A 19,124-nucleotide genomic window follows, 5' to 3' on the forward strand; every position below is an offset into this window, starting at 1 on the left:
TAATTAAAACCCTGGCCCTGTTTGGATATCTAAGATGGTCTTTCTGGCTACACAGATTAATTTTTCTTTTCCATCTGTCAGGTTCAAAAAAGATTTCTGCTTACCACACTCTTGGAACACGGGTGGTGTCTGGAGAGCCCCATACTACTCCATATAAGAATTGGTGGTTACAGTATTGCACTGAGACCTGGTCACAGGACTTCCATTCAGTACTGAACTCTTCATGGGGTAAAACTTGGCTTATGCTCAGCTGTGGATCAGCAAATAACTTCTGGTGTCAAAATGCAGCAGCTTAAAACTCCTGATGCCAAAGTATTATATAGTCATTGTTTGCTGGTATCAAAAGCTGTGGAACTGGGGGCTTCCAAAGAATTGACAAGGCTTTGTCTCCCTATTTATCTTTTCTGTTCTGATTGCTTATTTCCTGAAAGTTCACAGAAACATTTAGGAAGTAGCTAAGTTTTTTTGACTACAGCAGTAACCTCTGTTGTCTTCATACCTAAGACTTCAGCAATGTTGAACCATAAACTGAATCCCATTTCTAAAGCTTTTCATAAGAAGTCCTTTGATCTGTCAGTCCTTAAGCTATCATCTGTCATCTCACGTAAAGTCACACTCAGGAGATTACATAAAGTTGCTCTTCACTGGGCTCCTCATTTGTTCTCAGCACAGACATCCCACTCTGATTGGAATTTGGTCTAGGTGTAAGAGCCCTCTGCTGACTATTTGGTACCTCGATGACTGTCTAATAGGAAACTGCTTGCTGCTTGCATCGAAGGATACATCCAAATCTTGAATCTTTAAAACAGCTTGCAAAAAGCCCTCTTGCATTCTGGTGGAAAGCAGTATGCCTTAGAGACCTGACATTCTAGCTTAAGCACCAGAGACACTTATTTCTCTCTTGTAGAAAGAATTGTCTGTCTTCAGTCTGGAACTTGTCCTGTTAAGCTGTCACGTGCACTGGACCCATTCTCAACAAGCCCAAGCCTACAGCAGGAGCACACAGAGTTCCTGATATTCCTGAAAAGGCTCTGTTTGTGTGCTAGGGTGGACCTAATGGACATGTCTAGACTTTGTTTTGCAAAGTGGATCAAAAGTCATGTTTTACTTGGAACAAGGTGAATAGTTTCTCCTCTTCAACTTGGCTGCATAAGGACAGATTTGAGCACGCTTTTTTTTTTTCCAAAAGCTTCCTTTCCCCATTTCTATGCCTTACTGGTGTTCTTGTGGCCACATAGATCTGGTCCTTGATAGGGTTAAAAATAATACATGTTTCTAATACATCAAAAATGGTTCCTCAAGTAACTACACTGATAATGTACCAGCCTGAGAAAGTGGGCAAGGTCTCTTTCTGATTGTTATTTGCTTCTTGGATGGTTATTGAGTTTTAGTCTAAAAAAAAAAAACCAAAATCTGCTTTTCATCCTTTTTCTTTGAGAAGGATGTGTAAATTAAAACAATACCATATTCAAATTCTGTTGTCTGGATGTGTTCCTTGTCTTAGTTTCTGTTTCGCAAACCCTTATTTATTCCTTTCAGCTACTTTCCCCACTTTCTTTATGCTGAACAAGCTGCTTTGTAGCAAATGTTTGAAACTTTTAAACCTGTCCCTTGGGTGTGGTGGTTTTGTTTTTTTTTTTTTTTCAGCCCTCAGTTCCCAAGTTTGTCACATTTTACTTTAACGGTGCCACCGTAACATCCTATGAATAGCCATTAATTCTTCAGTGCTTCATAATGATGAGATAGCTTTTTGCAGCACCCTGGTAGGAAGAGACTGGAATGATCTTAAAATGGAGGGAGGGAAAAAAGTGAATACAGAGGGAGGGTAGATACAGTGGTTATTTGTCCAGTTTAATTGGCAAAAAAACGTTCTATATTTAACTATAGTGGCCTATATATGTATTTATGGTAAACAGTAATGAGTTTTTTTCCAGCACTCAAGAATTTTACTGTGACTTGGGGGTGAGGGGAGGCACTCCCAAACCTGTGCCACTGACAAACAGTGATTTCCTCCTCCTGTTTAGTTCACAGTAAAAGGTCACCCATCTAGTCTAAAGGTGATTTTCGTGTGTGTGCTAATTTTTTACTGTTCCCCACTCCCTGATGCCTTGTTCAAAGGAACTGTCCTGCAGCAGATCGAGTTGAATATGGCCTTTATTTAAAGAAAGGGCAAGAGCTACCCTGATGATACATGACAAAGCAGGAGCAGCATGACAATATTTAATGGGCTGCAACTCCCAGGACTGGGCTGAGATTTAGCCAATTATCTTTTAGTCTGCAGAATTTGTATTATGCTAGCTCTTTGCTTTTTAGCAACCCAGAAGAGCTTGGGCTTGATGATGTAAAATTAGCAATTGGAAAATACCATCCCAGAATCTTCTGTGTGGGATTTTTTTTGATTTTTGTTTTCCCAAGAGGCTACATTAGTGAGCAGTGCTCACTAGGGAGCATCAAAAGATGCCGAGATCAGACCCATCTTTCAGCTTTACACTGGCCAGTGAAGTTAGAATGTAGCCTTAATGATTTGAGCCTCTCTTTGGGCTGGATTGGGTTATGGCCTTATCTGGAATTCCCTATAAAGCTTTGAGATTCCTACTCCACACAGGAATGTGTAGCTAACTAAGAGACAGCTCTTCAAAGATGCGGTGGTTTTTTGACCTCTTTAAATGTTTCATTGTTTGATGACTAAGCTTGCTTGATATCAGAAATGGAGTCAAGGCTTTGTTCTCAGTGACAAGCTTCCCCTTCATAATGAGCACTTATTATGCCTTTTGAGAGCTGGAACTATATGAGGTGGGGAGAAGAGCATCAGCTGGAATAGCCATTATTCTCACAAAGGGCAAAGCAAGCAGAATATATCCTGAGAATACTGGCAGAGAATCCTGTTTGTTAAGGGCAATTATACCTGTTTTGCAGTTTTAAGCTTTTCTCTGCTTACTGCAGTCCTGCAGCTGCAAAGTTGTGTGAAGAAGAGATAGGAGCCACGGCTGTGCTTGATGTCGTGTTCGTAGCCAGTCATATCTGCCTGAGAAGTGGTAAAAGAATTGGGGAGGAAATGGGTCTTGAGGCACGTCTGATAACTGTGAGGTGCCACAAGGGATGCCACGTTCAACAACATAAGCAAATCAACTGAGATCTGAATGAATTTGCTGTAACGTGTTCTGTGGAACAGCACGCGAGGGAAAACGTGATACACAGATTCTGGAAGTGCAAGGCAGCCCCAGTTCCTAAGTGGGAAGCAGATAGCTTTTTCCAGACAAGCATAACCACATCAAGCCCCAGTGTTTAACACAGTATGGAGAATCTTCAGGCATGGCTTTTATGGCAAATGGGTAAGCCAAAACTACATTTCTTGGTTATATGACTGCGATGAAAGATTAAAGCTGAAATTTCTGGGTCTTGTGAACAATATCAAGGTGGATCTTCCAACAGTTTAACAAGGGCTGTGTTTTATTTAACTGAACATACTGCACTGAACTTCCCTTACTCCTCAGATAAATGCAGCAGCTTGTAATTCAGTATCCATCTGTCTTGGATGCAATTCTTACTTGAAGCTTTGTGGTTTTTAGCTGAAATTACATATTAATAAGAAAGTGGGAGGGAAAGCTACCCAGCTAATGTGCCCAGTTAGTTAAGAATCAAGTCACATTTTATTTACTTAAACCCATCTGTGCTTGTTTTGTCAGTAATATATTTGGTCTGCGGCCTGTGGACTATGCAGAAAGTGAAAAGATGAAGTCTGTGCTGATGTTACCAGTGAAGAATGAATCACTTTCACTTAACCAACCCTCTGAGGTAAGTGTGTGGGTTTTGTTTTTTTTTTTTTTTTTTTGTTTTGCTTTGCTTTTTTTTTTTTAAAAAAAAAAACAAAACCATAAGTTCATCTTGTAAGTACTGAAGGCTTAGACCCACATACAGTTTGTCACCTGCCTTTACAGGCAGATTTAAAATACGCTGGGAAACTAACTTGAGCAATATTCCTAGAATATATGTGGGCCACTTACAAGCTATGATATTCTGTTATAGCTTTATCTGGGAAAACAAAGGTTGTTTTTGTACTGTGGCTTTATTGTAAGAGAATGAATACAGTCTTACTCCTGAAGTATCATTGATTGAACTTTGCTATTGTTGCTGGGTTTCTGCATATTTGAATTTATTCTATTTGCCAAAGTGGTTGAAAGCAGCAGCAGTCTTTGCTCCAGGTGCTTTTTGTGTGCCTTTAAAAGACTTTTTCAGTACCAGCCTTTGTCCAACAATGAAGATACCAGCTCAGCAGTTGAACACAGCTCTTGGAAAATTGTTTGGGGGTGGGGGGTTGTTTTTGGCTTTCTCCTCTTTTTGCCAAAGACTTCTTAGGACTTAAATCAGGTTTTTTCAGACTTCACAAGCTACTGCATTGCAAAATACTTTATGCTTCCTAATGAAGGATAATTAAACTGACCTGGCTGATACAAGCTAGTCTACTCCAGGGTATACAGTCTGTTATGATCCCTCCTCGCTGAGGTAATAAGATACCCATTAGCCAAAAGTAAACTTGCAGCTAAATGGGCAAGGATATGACTGTGCCTCCCACCTGGAGCAGATATAAGAAGCAGCTCTCCTTTCACAAAGAAAACACTTGGTCTTTGCCTTTGCTTTGGGTTGAGTGTGTGCCAAGGGATGGTTATGGATGGCTTGGTCCAAAGCCTGAGGCTTTAAGGTAACTGGGTCTCAAAGGTGTGTCTGTCTTATGGAATCATGGAGTACTTCGGGGAGTACCCAGGAACTGAAGTATCACATCCTTGTCAGTGGAAAACTTGAGCAAGCAGCTCCTCTTTGCCTGAGTAGTACCTGCATAAAAAAACCCTTAAGCATTCAGGGCAATGTATTAGGCACTTCCTAGTTAAATGAATTGCAGGTGTTAATTATAAAGGTTACTCAACATATTGATAGTGGGTCTGTTGGTAATAATTCACTAAAAGTAGGAGGCTTTACTAGTTGATTGGGAAATATTTTTTCTCCTTCAACACGGCAGTCAGCCATGCCCTTTACACAATATTAAACCAGCTGTATGTGGGCACACCAGTGTCTTTTAAAACAAAATAAAGGCAAGAAGGAAAAAGGTGATGCACAAGCTGGTTTGGCACCTTGGGTAAGCTAAATGAAGTACCTCTAAGGTCAAAGCTTTTTCCTCTAGAGCTGGTTTCTTAGGCAGAATTTTATTTATGGACCCTGTCCACTAAGCTTGCCATGAACTGTTTTTCAAAATGCTTATTCTTATTAAATAAAGCATCTAACTTGTTTGATTGATTTTTGTACCCAAACATTCAACTTATTGCAGGATTTTCTGTTCATGCAGGCACTGAGCCCCAGCCAGACAAGATATGGACCTCTTGGTATATTGGGGAGCAATCTTAGTTCAAAGCAACAGAACTTACTGAACAAACTAGTGACAGTCCTGAAGGCTCAAAGGTGTACTGAATTTAACAGCAGAGGTATGTAGTCTTGTTAAACATCTCTGTCCAAGCATACCTAGCTATAGTTCTACTCTTTATCCTTTAAGATACTAGCTGCAACAGATTTTTTTTTCATCATAAGTGCAGCTTCTGAAACCCCATAGTATATAGCTGTAGTAGAATGATGGTATGTTGTTGCATATAACCACATATAAAGCCTGCCTGGGTGCTGAGGTAGGAGACTTCTAGGGGAGCCACAGTTGGACAGTATATTGTCTGTTATTTAAAATCCCCAAGTCCTTTTCTTTACACTTCTGTTACTGACTTTAAGGTCTCTGCTCATATGAGACATCCTGTAAAGGTTTTTATCTTCCAAAAGTGAGTGTTAGGCAGATGGTGCCTTTGGAAAGAGCATGTCATTGGCTAAAAGTTGCCAGATTTATTCTCACATGCTACCTTTCTTCAAATTTTGTCCTGCATTAAGTTGATGGAGCCAAATTATGGGGCTTGGGGGGTTTTTTGTTCTCTTTTGAGGAAGGTAATGTTTTTCTTAATCCCTCCTATTAGTTTTTCTTTGGAGTGCTTATTTTCTTGCTTGTGAAAGAAATGCTAAGGTAATTTTCCCCTGCCATCTTTCACACCCTGATTACTTACTCCAGCATTCGGAGCTGAGTTCTGCTAGCTTTGTGCTAGCAGCAAGATCCCATGGCAAGATTCATGTCAGAGTTATATTTAACTTTCAAAGGACTGGAAAAAAAAAAATACTGTCCTATAAACCAGAGCCTCCTCTGGAGATTAGGGTTAGTTTAGAACTATAAAAATATGACTTCCTTTTTTCAAGCATATGTTGAAACCCACAAAATTCCTAATAGTGCTTCTACTTACTCATATCTTACTTTCCAAAATCACATTCTTGTGCTGGAAAGCGTGGCTGATAAATTATTGTAGTCTGTTTATTCTTTAAATGGTGATGGATTGCTTTTCAGCCAGGCATGGTTCTCATTTTTATGTGCTTTTAGTTCTACTGATGTAATCTTTTTTTCCTAGTAACTCATCTTGTTATCCCTGATGTTCCAATGCCAAGTACTGTCAAATGTATGATGGCTGTTCTGACTGGATGTTGGGTCCTCAGGTTTGAATGTAAGTGTTAAATATATGGGATTCTTTGGGCTTTTTAACCAGAAATTGTAGATGGAATACCAGAAAGAATTTGCTTTTTTTCAACTACTGCCTTAATCACAATACTAGCTGAATGTAAAGTGTGAGGGTCTTATTTTTTAATTTCCTGAATGACGAGATATTTAATTAAATACAACTACTCCTTCCTTGGCAAATATGTGCATGTCATTACTAGAACGGGATAGGTCACACCCTAAGCATCAGTGGGGAGTAAACTTGTTCATTGCTACATTAGGAATAATCTGGAAGGTCATGGAAAATATCCTGGGACAGGAGGGAAGGAATTTAGTAATCTCTTGGATTCCTTAGAAGCAGCTTCCATTGAAATTGATAGGAAACTTATGCTTGCTCGGGGTATGTGATCAGGGTAAGGTATTGCCTGTTTACCTGTTGAAAGTTATAACTTCTAACCAAAGTTAGGCTGTCAGCTGATCACAACCCCTGTTTGTGCTTTCCACTATTTGTTGAGAAAATTGCCAGGCTCTAGGCAATCACAGTCTCAGGCAGATGGAGTGTATATGTATCTTCTGATAGTCGTTTCTGTCCACGCAAGCCCTGCAGACTGAAGTGCTCTTCAACTAAAATAGCCACCTCCAAGGGAAGATGACTTGCATAGCGTCCCCTTAGATGCAAGTAGTTTTGATGTCATCTTTTATGGAATCTGTAATTAGTTTTTACAGTGTGTGCTTTTTTGTATAGCTGTTGTGTGAACTTACACCCCAAATTCTGCTTTTTATTCATTCTTTCTAATGTATTTCTTAAAATCTGTGTGAAGGCAGATATTAAAAGCCATCTTCTTCCCCTTGACCTTTATGACAAAGTCCTTTTAGCTAGGAAGTACAAATGAGTTAATTATCCATGGAAAACTCACAGACAACATTTCATTCCAGTTTTTGACTGTGTGACTAGACATCAGAATATAAGGGTTCCTTAATGGTTTAAATTTTCCACTCATTAATGTTTATGAAAGCTTCAGAAGATGCATAGTAGTCTTTCAAATAAGGTATATCATCAGCCTCTTTGAATCCTGGACTCTTCTTCAAAGTGTTCATTTGTCTTCCAGACAGTCAGGGGACTTAGTCCATGCTTGTTTTCCTTTTCTAAAGGGTCTGTTGAATTAGTGTCCCCCCCGAAATGTTTCCTGCAACAGCTGCAGTGGCTTCTGTTTATGGCCTTATAACTATCTGCAAAAGGAAAACGTGTTATTTTTGTACTGTGACTCTTACCATCAGGAATAGCTTCTTGTTGAATATGTAACATGGAGAGATACTGTTTATGCTTAAGCAAGCAGATGGGCGTAACAACCTCCAGACATGTTGTTGGTAAGCAGAAGGGAGATGGTTTCTTGTTTGGAGGGAGAAATGCAGCAGGAAATTCAGAAGGCCTAGAAGTGATGTTTGGGTTGTGTAATTGCAAGGGGTGGCTGGGACATCCTGTTTAACTAAGGCTGAATAATCTGTTTTGGTGGTGAATCACCTGGCAGGCTCTCTTCACTTGGTTCAGGAGGTCTGCATACCTTCTGTCTTATGTTTTGGGGTCGGTTTCCTTTATTCCATCTTCTCGCTAGTCAGATGCTTAGAAACTTCAGCAGAGTGGCAGGGAGATTTAATTAGTGAGACTCGAGTTTAAGTCTTTGTGGAAGAACTTTCATAAAGTGATTGGAAAAGGAAAAAAAAAAAAAATAGCGTGGGGGTTATTTAAGAAATATTGTCTTTTTTTATTCATAGCTGAATTTTATTTTATGCTGTTAGTACTGATTAGTACAATCCTAACTGCTAATGCTCCCAGCTTAGTAAGCAACATACTACTTAAAAGCAAGCGATTCTCCTCCCTAGTGGGAAATGTTAGTAATAACTCTCAGGGTCTGATGCAGCTAAGTGCTTATAATTAACAGCACCACTCCATCTGTTCCCACCAGTCTGTTATTAGTCTTCTTCAGAGTCATTACAAGTTAAAGATTGTTATAACAAATAATGGGACTCCTGCTGATGGAACATTTGTCTAAGAAAAAGAGGTCTTTGCTTTTATTTTCCATAATTTCTTTCTTTACTCGTGTCTTTTTGATTTCTGTTTGGATAATTTTCCTTAAACGTGATGCAAATAAACTTCTAAAAGTGTGTGCATATTCTGGCTTACTTCTGTCAAAGCCACTGCAAACATATTGAAGGCATCTGCATATAGTTTAATGTTCTAAACTGTTCACTTCAAGTCAATTCATGTTCAAAAATTTCACTGAAATATATGAAAAAACAAAGCTCAGTGCAGCACTTAATGAAATGCTGACTATGCATAAATATTTGCCTTTTTTTTTTTTTACTACCAGGTAAGCTGCATTTGACTGTTACTTCTGAAGCTGTATTTACAGCCTACACATAATTATACCAGTTTTTAAAAAAAAATCGTATACTTGCAAAAAACAGTATTTCATTTGAAAGAGTATTTCTTGTTAACTCCTCCGTTATAGTAGACTTTCAAGCTGTGTTTCTCTAATAAAAAGCAATTTCCTTCTTTTGTATAATTCTCTGGTGCTTCTGTTTACTTGTGTCTATACACACAGATGCAGCATCCATACCAGTAGAGAGGTAATGTGGAATTTTCTGGCAGAGGTTAAGCTAAATGTAAGGCCTGTAAGTATTAGAGAGCAAAGGTTTAAATATGTATCCTCAGTTTGGGGGTTCCCTTTTTGTCTTCGGGTAGAAGAGGAGGATGAAAGGATGTCACCACTGAGCAATATTAGCTCTTCACACAAGAAAAATTGCACTTAACAGTTGCAGTTCCATATTTCCATACATAATTCACTGTCAGCAATATATCCACTTTCAAAGCAGCACAGAATTCAATTGAGACACTGTTGTCAATGTGCTCCTTGCCCTTGGCCATATCTTTCATTGGTTTCATTATTTTATTGCCTTCATTATTTCTGGGACAGTAATAGGGCACAAAGTAGCATATCATTATCCTTCTGCAAGTGGGCTGAGACAGATTCAAGTATCACTGTATTTCCTCTACACTTTTTTTTCTTTTTGAAGAGCGCAGAGTAGTGTAATTAAAACCAGCAGAAGTCTTTAAGAGCTTTTCAGCTTGTTTCTTCTTAAACTGATTGTCATCTGTTAAAGCAGGGAATGAAAAATGATCTGGGTAATGCTATGCATTGAGTCAAGCTTGTGTCAGACTTTGCAGCGAAGTATCTGCAGCATGCTAAGCTGATTCTGAATGCTTATTCCTTTGCTGCTGCTCCAGGTAAGCACAACAAACAGTGATTCGCTTTTCCTGTAAGGCCTCAGAACAACTGGGAGCTGACTGGAAGAGTGAGGTTATTGCATGACTGACATTTCAAGGCAAAAACATCTTCATGAATTTCTTGGAGCAATACACCCATCCTTGTTTAAGTTATTAGACAAGGGAAGTGCAAAGCTGTTGTACTGAGCTGACTGCTGCTCAGGCTGGACTGTCTCTCTTCCATGCATAAATATCTTTTAGATCATAGGCTGATACTAAGCAAAGTATCACCCTTCCTCCTTAAAATAGAAACACAGAATGTTAGGGGTTGGAAGGAACCTCTGGAGACCATCTAGGCCAACCCTGTGCTTAAAGCAGGGTCATCTAGAGCAGGTTGCCCAGGATCACATCCTGCTGGATTTGGAATCCTTCTAGAGATGGAGACACCACAACCTCTCTGGGCAGCCTGTTCCAGGGCTCTGTCACCCTCACAGGAAAGTTTTTCCTTAGGATTGGGTGGATCTTCTTCTGTTCCAGTTTGTGCCCATTGCCCTGTGTCCTGTCCCTGGGCACCACTGAAAAGAGTCTGTCCCCAGCCTCTTGACCCCTGTGGGCCCTTTAGACATGGATCACCATTGATGAGATACCTTCTCCATGCTCTCTTGTTCATGTTAACCAGCCCCAGGGCTTTCAGCTTTTCCACATCACAGAGATGCTCCAGTCCCCTCAGCATCTTTGTAGACACTGCTGGACTCTCTCCAGTAGTTCCTTGTCTCTCTTGAACTGGGGAGCCCAGAATTTGACATGATACTCCAGATGTGGCCTAACTAGGGCAGAGCAGAAGGATAGGAGAACCTCCCTTGACCTGCTGGCCACACTCTTCTTCATGCACCCCAGGGGAGACTATTTGCCTTCTTGGGCACACTGCTGGCTCACAGTGAACTTGTTGTCCACCAGGACTCCCAGGTCCTTCTCTGTGGAGCTGCTTTCCACCAGGTCAGCCCCTCACCTGTACTGGTGCAATACAGGTTATTCCTCCCCAGGTGCAGGACTCTACACTTGCCTTTCCTGCCCCCAGCTCTCCAGCCCATCCAGGTCTTGCAGAATGGCAGCACAGCCTTCTGGTGTACCAGCCATTCCTTCCAGCTCAGTATCATCAGTAACCTTGCTGAGGGTCACCCCCATCCCTTCATCCAGGCCACTGATGAATATGTTGACCCCTGAGGAACACCGTGAGCTACAGGCTTGTAGCCTGACTCTGTGCTCTGTTATTCAGCCACTTCTCAATCCATCTGGTTGTCTGTTCATTTAATACTTAAAACATCTAACAGCTTAAAACTTTCATCACTGGAGTTTCATGCTGGTTTTCCAGTTGGAGACTTACTTCAGCTGCCTCCTACAAAAGGACTCGCAGCTCTGTGAGAGGTGGAAGAAATATCTAATGTGCATATGCAGGTTCTGTAGTTGTACTGGGTGTACAACTGAGGGGATGCTTCACATCAAGAGAGTCTGAATTCCTGCCTCCCACAGTGTATGCACCTTCTGGCATGGAGGAGGGAAACAATTTTGCTTTAAATTTGGCACAAATTTAGTCTGAAGCTGCTGGGGTTTGCAGAGGAGAAAATGGGGACAAGAATGTCTTAAATATGATGTTTAAGGACTTCCTAAGCATCTGCTTCATCATGTTTAATAATGCCACCTGGATTAACTTGTTAACTAGCATTCTTCAGTAGATTGCTTTTGGTCTCTGCAGCATCTTGTGTCATGTCTTATGTGTTGGAAAAATGGGCTGCTCTTGTTTCACCAAATGAGATCTCTACCTCACTCCAAATCTGTGATTCTGCAGTTCCTTTAGAAGCATATAATAAGAGACAGTATACAAATTCTTTACTGTAGCAGAGACCAGTAACGCTGCTGATGAAAGTAAAATGAAGCTAGCCATGCCAAATTTCCCTAGGCATTCTCTTGGTTCAGTTTTTTTCCTTTTCTAGGAAAATAATTCCATCAAGCTTTACAAAATCTGCATGTAAGTCTTAAAACCTAGTCCAGACTGAGCTGAGGAAGTTTCAGTGGCGATCTCTACTAGATGTTGGATGTTTAGTATTTATCTTCTTTGTTGCTATTGTGTATTTCTAAATTATAGCTGTTCTAAGAGATTTTGGGGACTAAACCCTGTTCTTCGCTTTATTAATGCAAATCCAGCAAAACTCCACTAAGGGTAATTGAGTTACTGAGAGCTAACCCTGGGTATCTGTGGCTGATTACAGCCTGTTTCAGTAGTTTTTGCTGATGTAGTTAGTTTCATTATAAACCAATAAGACTTACATGAATAAGGATTATAGGGCTCTGATCTGAAGTTTTGCAAAGAATAATTTCTTTATTTCCAGTACTAGTGGCTACAGTGGTATCAAAGGTCAATAAATGATACTATTAGAGCTCTCCCCCTTCTAACCTGCTTGCTCCTTACATACTGGAAGGTGAGAAGGTAGGAGCAGCTGTTCAGTGAGGTAATAAGAGCAGGGTAAGTAGGGATGTCTTACTGACACCTTGCTAATGAGGGGCGGGGGGGGGAAATGAGCAGTATTCACCTTGCCAAATGTGGTGGCATCAAGCTAAACTGCAGTTGTGTTAAGCTAAAAGCTTTTTCTGTGATATTTTCTTTAATGCAGGCACGTGGTTTACTAGAATTTGGTGCAAATGATCTTGTTTATATCTGCAAACTGCAAGTGTGAAATCAGCTATCCAAGAGGCTTTTAAACTTCTAATGCTCTGTATTTCTAGGGAAGAACCTCGCGTGACCGCTCTGCGCGTGCACTCTTGCCCAGTATGGCCTTTAGTCAGGCAAGCTTTATTAGTGATCCTGTGCATGCTTGAGCTGAGCATTGCAAAACAGCTCTGGTCCATGTGAGATGGAAAAAGGCCACTTGTCTCCATACAAGTTTTACCCTTTTGTGGGTAATTGATCCAACTACTGTGATTAAACTAGAGGGCCATTAATGCCTAGTTGCAATAATCACACTTTTCTCTTTAGGGAAAAGAACGTGTTAAATGACTACACTTGATCAACCTCAAACCTAGGAGGCCCACAGCTCTTATTGGCATTAGTATCAAGGAATAAATCAAGGTTGGCTGAGATCCTTAATGAGTTGAATGGTCTTATTTTATTTTATAACAGACCGGATTTTTAGCCAGGCTTGCCTGTAAAGAATGCACAGACAGTGAAAATGGAAGGGAAAACAACATAACCCTGAGCTCTACCTCTTCCAAAAATTACAGGTACTCTCTCAAAAGTGAGTTTATTTTTCCCTTCATTTTGATAGAGCTCCTCTAACAATGTTCTTGTCTTTCCAAGATGCAGTCCTGTTCTGAAGGTTTTTTTGCATAACAAGTACATAACATTTCAATTTTACAAGGGAGGTAGGGTAGTATTGGTGGTGCCCTGATCACTCTTTAATTTGGATAAGAGCAATTCTCGTTTTGTCAGTCTCTTCATTTGACCAGTGTCTTGGCATCAGGTTCTCACTGGTGGCTCCTCAAAAGAGGACCAAACAAATGAGAGTCTGTAATCTCTGGAGTTCTGGGATTCACTTTAACACTGCTCCTATTGGAAGTCAAAGGGCGCTATGCCTCTGGCTTAAGTAGGAATGCTGGAAGGTCAACATAGCTTCTGGAAATGTCCCTGGAAAAGTAGTGGGCTGATACACCTTTGGGTACACCATGGAATTTTATTTCCTTTTATATGTCTTCTTAATCAGGGTGACACTGAGTCGGATGAAGAGCCTATTAAAGGTAACTGTCACGTTATCCAGCCACTTATACACGTTAGCAGCTTTAAAATTAATAATACCTGCTCAAGAAAAAGACCTGGGCTTTACTGAGTGAACTCAGCTTAGCACTCAGTTGTCAAAATAAAATCCCTAGCTGTAAAAAAAGAAAAGAGTCAGAAAGGCCTACGGTGTGCTCTAATCTCTTGTGTATATCCTTACTCTTCAGTATGAAATTGAGGGGGTTTAGCACAAGGTCATCTTCTAAATGACACCATAATGCAACCAAAGCTGATGATGCTGTCTTTGAGAACCTCACTTAGACTGTTGCATCCAGTTGAAGTCACTGCATCTGAAAGTGATAATGCAGAATTAGTGATCTAGAATGCAAGTGACTTGAGATTGTTTTGTGTGGAGAGAAGGGAAAAACAACAGACGTCTAAGAAAAAGGTTCTTATCTAAGTGCATAATGGATTGGGTAGAAACACAGTGTGAGCCCTCTGTCCTTTTATCTCAAATATGAGAACGGGGATACTACCCTTTTAATCCTCTGATTTCTTTATTTTTATTATGGTATATGAATCCTTTAATTCTTTAATACAAAAACTCTAGTATGCAGGAGCTGCTGAAGAGAAATCAGCAGCTTGAGATGAAATTGGTCTGAACAAAGCCTACAGCTAAAGGACATACACTCTCACTTCAATGATTTTAGCTTACTTCTAGTGAGGAAGACTTCCTCCTTGGATAGATATACCTTGACTGTTCACCTTTGGGTTGTAAGCACCTTCATCAAACATCAGTTGCTAGCTGTATCAGTTTTCCGAATATATAGGTAGACCATGACTGATGACGCATGACATGCTCTTTGCCTCGTTTCCTTGTACCTCTTCTTTCGCCGTTACCCTGTTTGTGTTGTCCTGTCTCTTTCCAAGTGATACTGTACCTTAGTTGTGCCGGTGAGAAGATGGCCATGAAGTATGTTGAAGCCTGAAGCATCACCTCTTAGGAGCCTGAGATTCCAATCACTTTCATTCCTCTCTTGATACCTGCATGTAGACAAAGTATTAGGTACTACTGCGTGAATTGTCCCTGAACACACTGGTTCCAAAAAGCATTCCACAGAATCACAAAACGGTAGGGGTTGGAAGAAACCTTTGGAAATCTTCTCGTCTGACACCCCTGCCAAAGCAGGGTTACCTAGAACAGGTTTTCCAGGATTGCATCCAGGCAGGTTTAGAATCTCTCCAGGGGAGACTCCACAACTTCTGTGGGCAGCCTGGTCCTGGGCTCCATCACCCTCACAGGAAAAGACTTTCCATATGTTTAGGTGGAACCTCCTAGATTCCAGTTCATGCCTCTTTCCCCTTGTCCTTGGTTGCTGGGCACCATTGCAAAGAGTCTGTTCCCATCTTATTGACCCTCACCCTTTAGATACTGCTAAACATTGATGAGATCCCCTCTCAGTCTTCTCTTCTCCAGGCTAAACAGCCTCAGGTCTCTCAGCCCTTTCTCATCACAGAAATGTTCCAGTCCCCTCAGCGTCTTTGTAGCCTCTGCTGGATTTTCTCCAGTAGTTCCTTATCTCCCTTGAACTGGACACAGTGCTCCAGAGGGGGCATGACTAGGACAGAGTAGGGAGGGAAGAAAACCTCCCTTAACCTGCTGTCTGCTTGTTCTTATCGAATATAATAAGATCCATGAGTCAGAGCAAATTCTGCTTCTACATCTTGCACAAAAAAAAATTTAGAAATTGAAAACGTACTATTTTTCTATCACCAAAAAATATGCAGAGGCTGCTTCAGGAAGGATTGTGTGTATAGGCCTAAGAGTGTTGCCCTTTAATGTATTTATGTTAAAGGAAAACACCAGGACACTGAGAACTTGTGCTCTTTATCCCATCAGGACCACGTAGCCTTTGTGGCACAGGTCTGTTGAGACGGGGCTGCTCTCATTGTAGCTGCTTAAGTTAAAATGAATGAAAACGCTGCTTGCGCAAATGCCGGCTCGACAAGTGCCTGCTTGCTTATTTCCAGTTTTAAAGGAAACAAACACTAATCTTGTGGTTCTTACAGAGACGATGAAAACAGGACACGTGTAGGTGAGTCTCTTCTTGCCGTCTTGAAGGATTGTCATTACATGTGACAAGGAACTTGGAGGAGAGCAGATTCCTTTGAGGACTTAGCAGCATGCAATGGACAGACATGTACGCAAAACAGACATAACCTATTCCATGTGTTCTAGCACAGATACCGTTCCACTAACATTAGTCACTTTTATGACTACTTTTTTTTTTTTTTCAGGCAACTAGCAGTACAAAAAAACCTTTTTAGTCATCTTTATTCATTCAACCCTGTATTACTTTCATGTCACATTTGCTCCATTTACTGATGCTGACACTGGATGCTCAATTTGTGATGTACTTATTGTATAAAGCCCTCAGCTCTGTAGTGAATGTCCTTGAAATTGAGTTTTTGATGGTAGATTGAAATAAAAGACGCTTTTAATGAATGGCCAGTTCTTTTCTGAAGACTAGATGAGACCGTTTTTCCTTTATTGTAAGTGATGCTCGTTAACATCTTTATTTTCTTGGAAGGAGAGAATAGATGTGTAAGTTAGAGGCAGACTGATGCAGGAAGTCTTGTTGAGTGGCGATGATTAAAAGAAAAGATTTTAAAAATTGAAAATCCCTTTTAGATCTTTTTTTGAGTTCCAAGTACTTTGAAAAGAAGTTACTGATATTCATTGCCGTTATCAATACTAGTGCATGTAGTGAGATACATATTGTCATTGGATTCATCCAGTTGTGGGTTTCTGTGTAGGTTTATCTTTTTTGATGTAAGTACATCAGAGGACATCTGGTAACTAAAATCTGAATTCTTACTGCATTTAGTGAGTTTGTATGAACTGGTGGTGAATTGCTAAAAGTTGGCTTTCAAGATCCCTCTAGATTAGATATTCCTTTCTATTGGCTGCCGTAGTATCCAAGTACTTCTGGCAGTGATATTTCTCTTCATAGTCTTGGGCTTTCTTCCTGTTTAGGATCAGTCTTCTTCCACCCTCATTTTACTTCTGGTGTTGTTTAGTTTGTGTTTTTTTTAGGTACTGTGGGTTTCATATTTACCCAGTGGAAATAAGTTGCCTGAGTAAGAGAGGCTGTGCAAGGAGTCAGGTACTACTTTTAAAAGTTAAAACCTTGACAACATTGTGAATCCTCACAGAACAGTTTTCAAAAATCAGCTTCACAAATTTGCTTTCCTGGGTAATTTTTATTAATGAGTGCAATGTACGTGCAGGCAGAGTGTTCCCCCCTTGGACGGGTGACCGCAGCAACCTCTCTTTCCACAGTGAGGCAAGGTAGTGCGTCTGACTGACGTGAGGGATACATTAGTATCAGTGCATTCTGCATTGGAAAAAATAACTAGCCTTAAAACAGGGTAAAAACGTGTTGACTAAAAGACAATCTCATTATGCGGCAGTGGTAACAAAAACAAATGCCACTGTTAAGCCCTAGCATAAATCTCTGGTTTGTGCTGATCTTGGAGACCTTGAAATCCTATCTGATTTGTTATTTGAGACCATAGCTGTTCAGAAACAGCTTTGTGCCTGCTTTGTAATTGCTCTTTATCAGGTAATTGCTTCCATTTCATGACTGCGGAGTTGGTTCTACATGCTGGCTTTAAGCTTCCAAATGATCAGCAATTTGACATTTGACATTAAGTGGTTGACCTTTATGCGTAAGAGGAAAAGCTGGTAATTCCTACTGTTTACAGCACTGACTGGAGTGTGATACTGCCTCTCTCCATCTAACTTGCATCTTCAACTGCAGTTGTCAGTTTTTTTCAAGTTTACACAAGCTTTGATGATGTGTTTTGCATTGTGGGTAACCCTTTTATTTTAATGCAACTCTTCAGTCCCTAAAATGACATGCAAGCCTCTGTTAAAATGTAGAATCTCTAATCTTTGCCATTCTTGTCGCGTTTTTTGTAGGGGTACAAACCTGCCTACAAACCGGAATCCGAGAACAGGAGGAGAAGTACGAAATCCAAGGTGGCCCACAAAGAGGCCGGCTCAACAGAGAACAGCTGGTGGGTTTTATTGCTTGAGACGCATTATCTTCCTGACCTTTGGCTCACACGTTTTTGCCCTTTGCCACACGTGCGGTAGATGTAAAATTTTAATGCGGCCTCGTACAGGAGTTTGATGATGTGCAAGGTGAAGGGAAGAACGGCGCCCAGCCATAAAGCTGTCATTTTGCTCTGTTCGTGGGTACCCTGCTGTAACCTTGTCAGAGGGAATGCTGCCTTACCTTCGTGAAAGAAGCTGTGTGGGGCAGGAAGTGATGCTGCTCTGTCCTTCTCTGCCCAGCTTTAGAACCTACTGGAAGTTTTCTGAAAATGGAAAGAAGAATGTTTCTATTGCTTCTTGTTTCTGTTTACAGGCACTTGTATATTTAACCAGACTAATTTCTGGTTGCTTTCAGGATTACACTGAAGTTCATTACATGTATTTTAACAGTGGCTATAAATATTCCTAGGTTAAACCCTGTTGTGCTGGAAAATATTTAAACGTAAGCAAGAATTTACCACATAAGTAAGCTTCTCTAGACTGCATACTTATACTGAGGGCCTTACATGTTAAGCTACTCTTCTAGATTCCAGCATTGATTATTTTAGATTGTGGGGTTATTGTAGGCACTGACTGTTCCTTTCCACTTTTTTCCTGTCTGCTCAGTTGCGAAGTCCTGTTTTTATACTTGTTTGTTTTGGTTTTTTTCCTTCTGCTTAGCTGCCAAAGTTGTTTGATGGATGCTACTTCTACTTTTTGGGATCTTTCAGCCGTCACCAGAAGAGTGATCTTGTGGAGCTGGTCAAAGCAGCTGGAGGACAAATTCTGGTTAGGCAGCCAAAACCAGACAGTGATGTGACGCAGACCATCAACACGGTGGCTTACCATGCAGAATCTGCTTCTGACCAGAGATTCTGCACTCAGTATGTAATCTATGATGTGTCTTCTAAATTCAAGCCGGAGAAAGTTCGTCAGGGCAAAGTCTGGATGGCCCCTTCCAGCTGGCTTATAGACTGTGTGATGTCATTTCAGCTCCTGCCTGTAAAATGAGTGTCGGTGTCTCATGAGGACTGTTTTAAAATGTGGTGAATCTTGAGCAGTTGGAGCACTCTAGTAAACACTGATCTGAAGCTGTGATTTATATTTTACACGGGAGAGCTCTGACCATTTAAATGAGTTGCTAAGATCACCGATATGCTGGAATAAATGAACTTTTAATGGAGGAGAGAGATAAATACTCCACATTGAGAAGTGTGCCTTGCATTATTTAGCATGCTTTAGTCTTCTTTTTAACTCAGCTGTAATAATCACTGAACTTCTGTAACAAAGATTTTGCAAAATGAAGCTTTGATGGAAACCAGCCCTTCCTAGGTGATAGAGTGTGACCCTGTGATTTCCTAGCCAGGCCAGAATTTGTATTTAAAAAAAAAAAACTCTGCATTTGAACAGTCACTTGCCTGTG

General features: G+C 40.6%; 1 protein-coding gene across 1 annotated transcript in view; it reads left to right on the forward strand.

The window, feature by feature from the left end:
* The window catches only part of BARD1 (BRCA1 associated RING domain 1), a gene marked incomplete at its 5' end in the record, with an annotated part of 41,998 nt that extends 23,286 nt beyond the window's left edge, over positions 1-18,712 (forward strand). Inside the window, 5 exons of the mRNA XM_008936512.1 lie at positions 3,687-3,795; positions 5,339-5,474; positions 6,483-6,575; positions 17,585-17,682; positions 18,383-18,712. Of these exons, the coding sequence (XP_008934760.1) occupies positions 3,687-3,795; positions 5,339-5,474; positions 6,483-6,575; positions 17,585-17,682; positions 18,383-18,712 (766 nt within the window). The remainder of the gene's footprint in view (positions 1-3,686; positions 3,796-5,338; positions 5,475-6,482; positions 6,576-17,584; positions 17,683-18,382) is intronic.
* Between the last annotated feature and the right edge of the window lie 412 nt (positions 18,713-19,124).

Source organism: Merops nubicus, unplaced genomic scaffold, assembly GCF_000691845.1.
Source record: "Merops nubicus isolate BGI_N331 unplaced genomic scaffold, ASM69184v1 scaffold8693, whole genome shotgun sequence".
In the NCBI taxonomy this organism is placed as follows: Eukaryota; Metazoa; Chordata; class Aves; order Coraciiformes; family Meropidae; genus Merops; species Merops nubicus.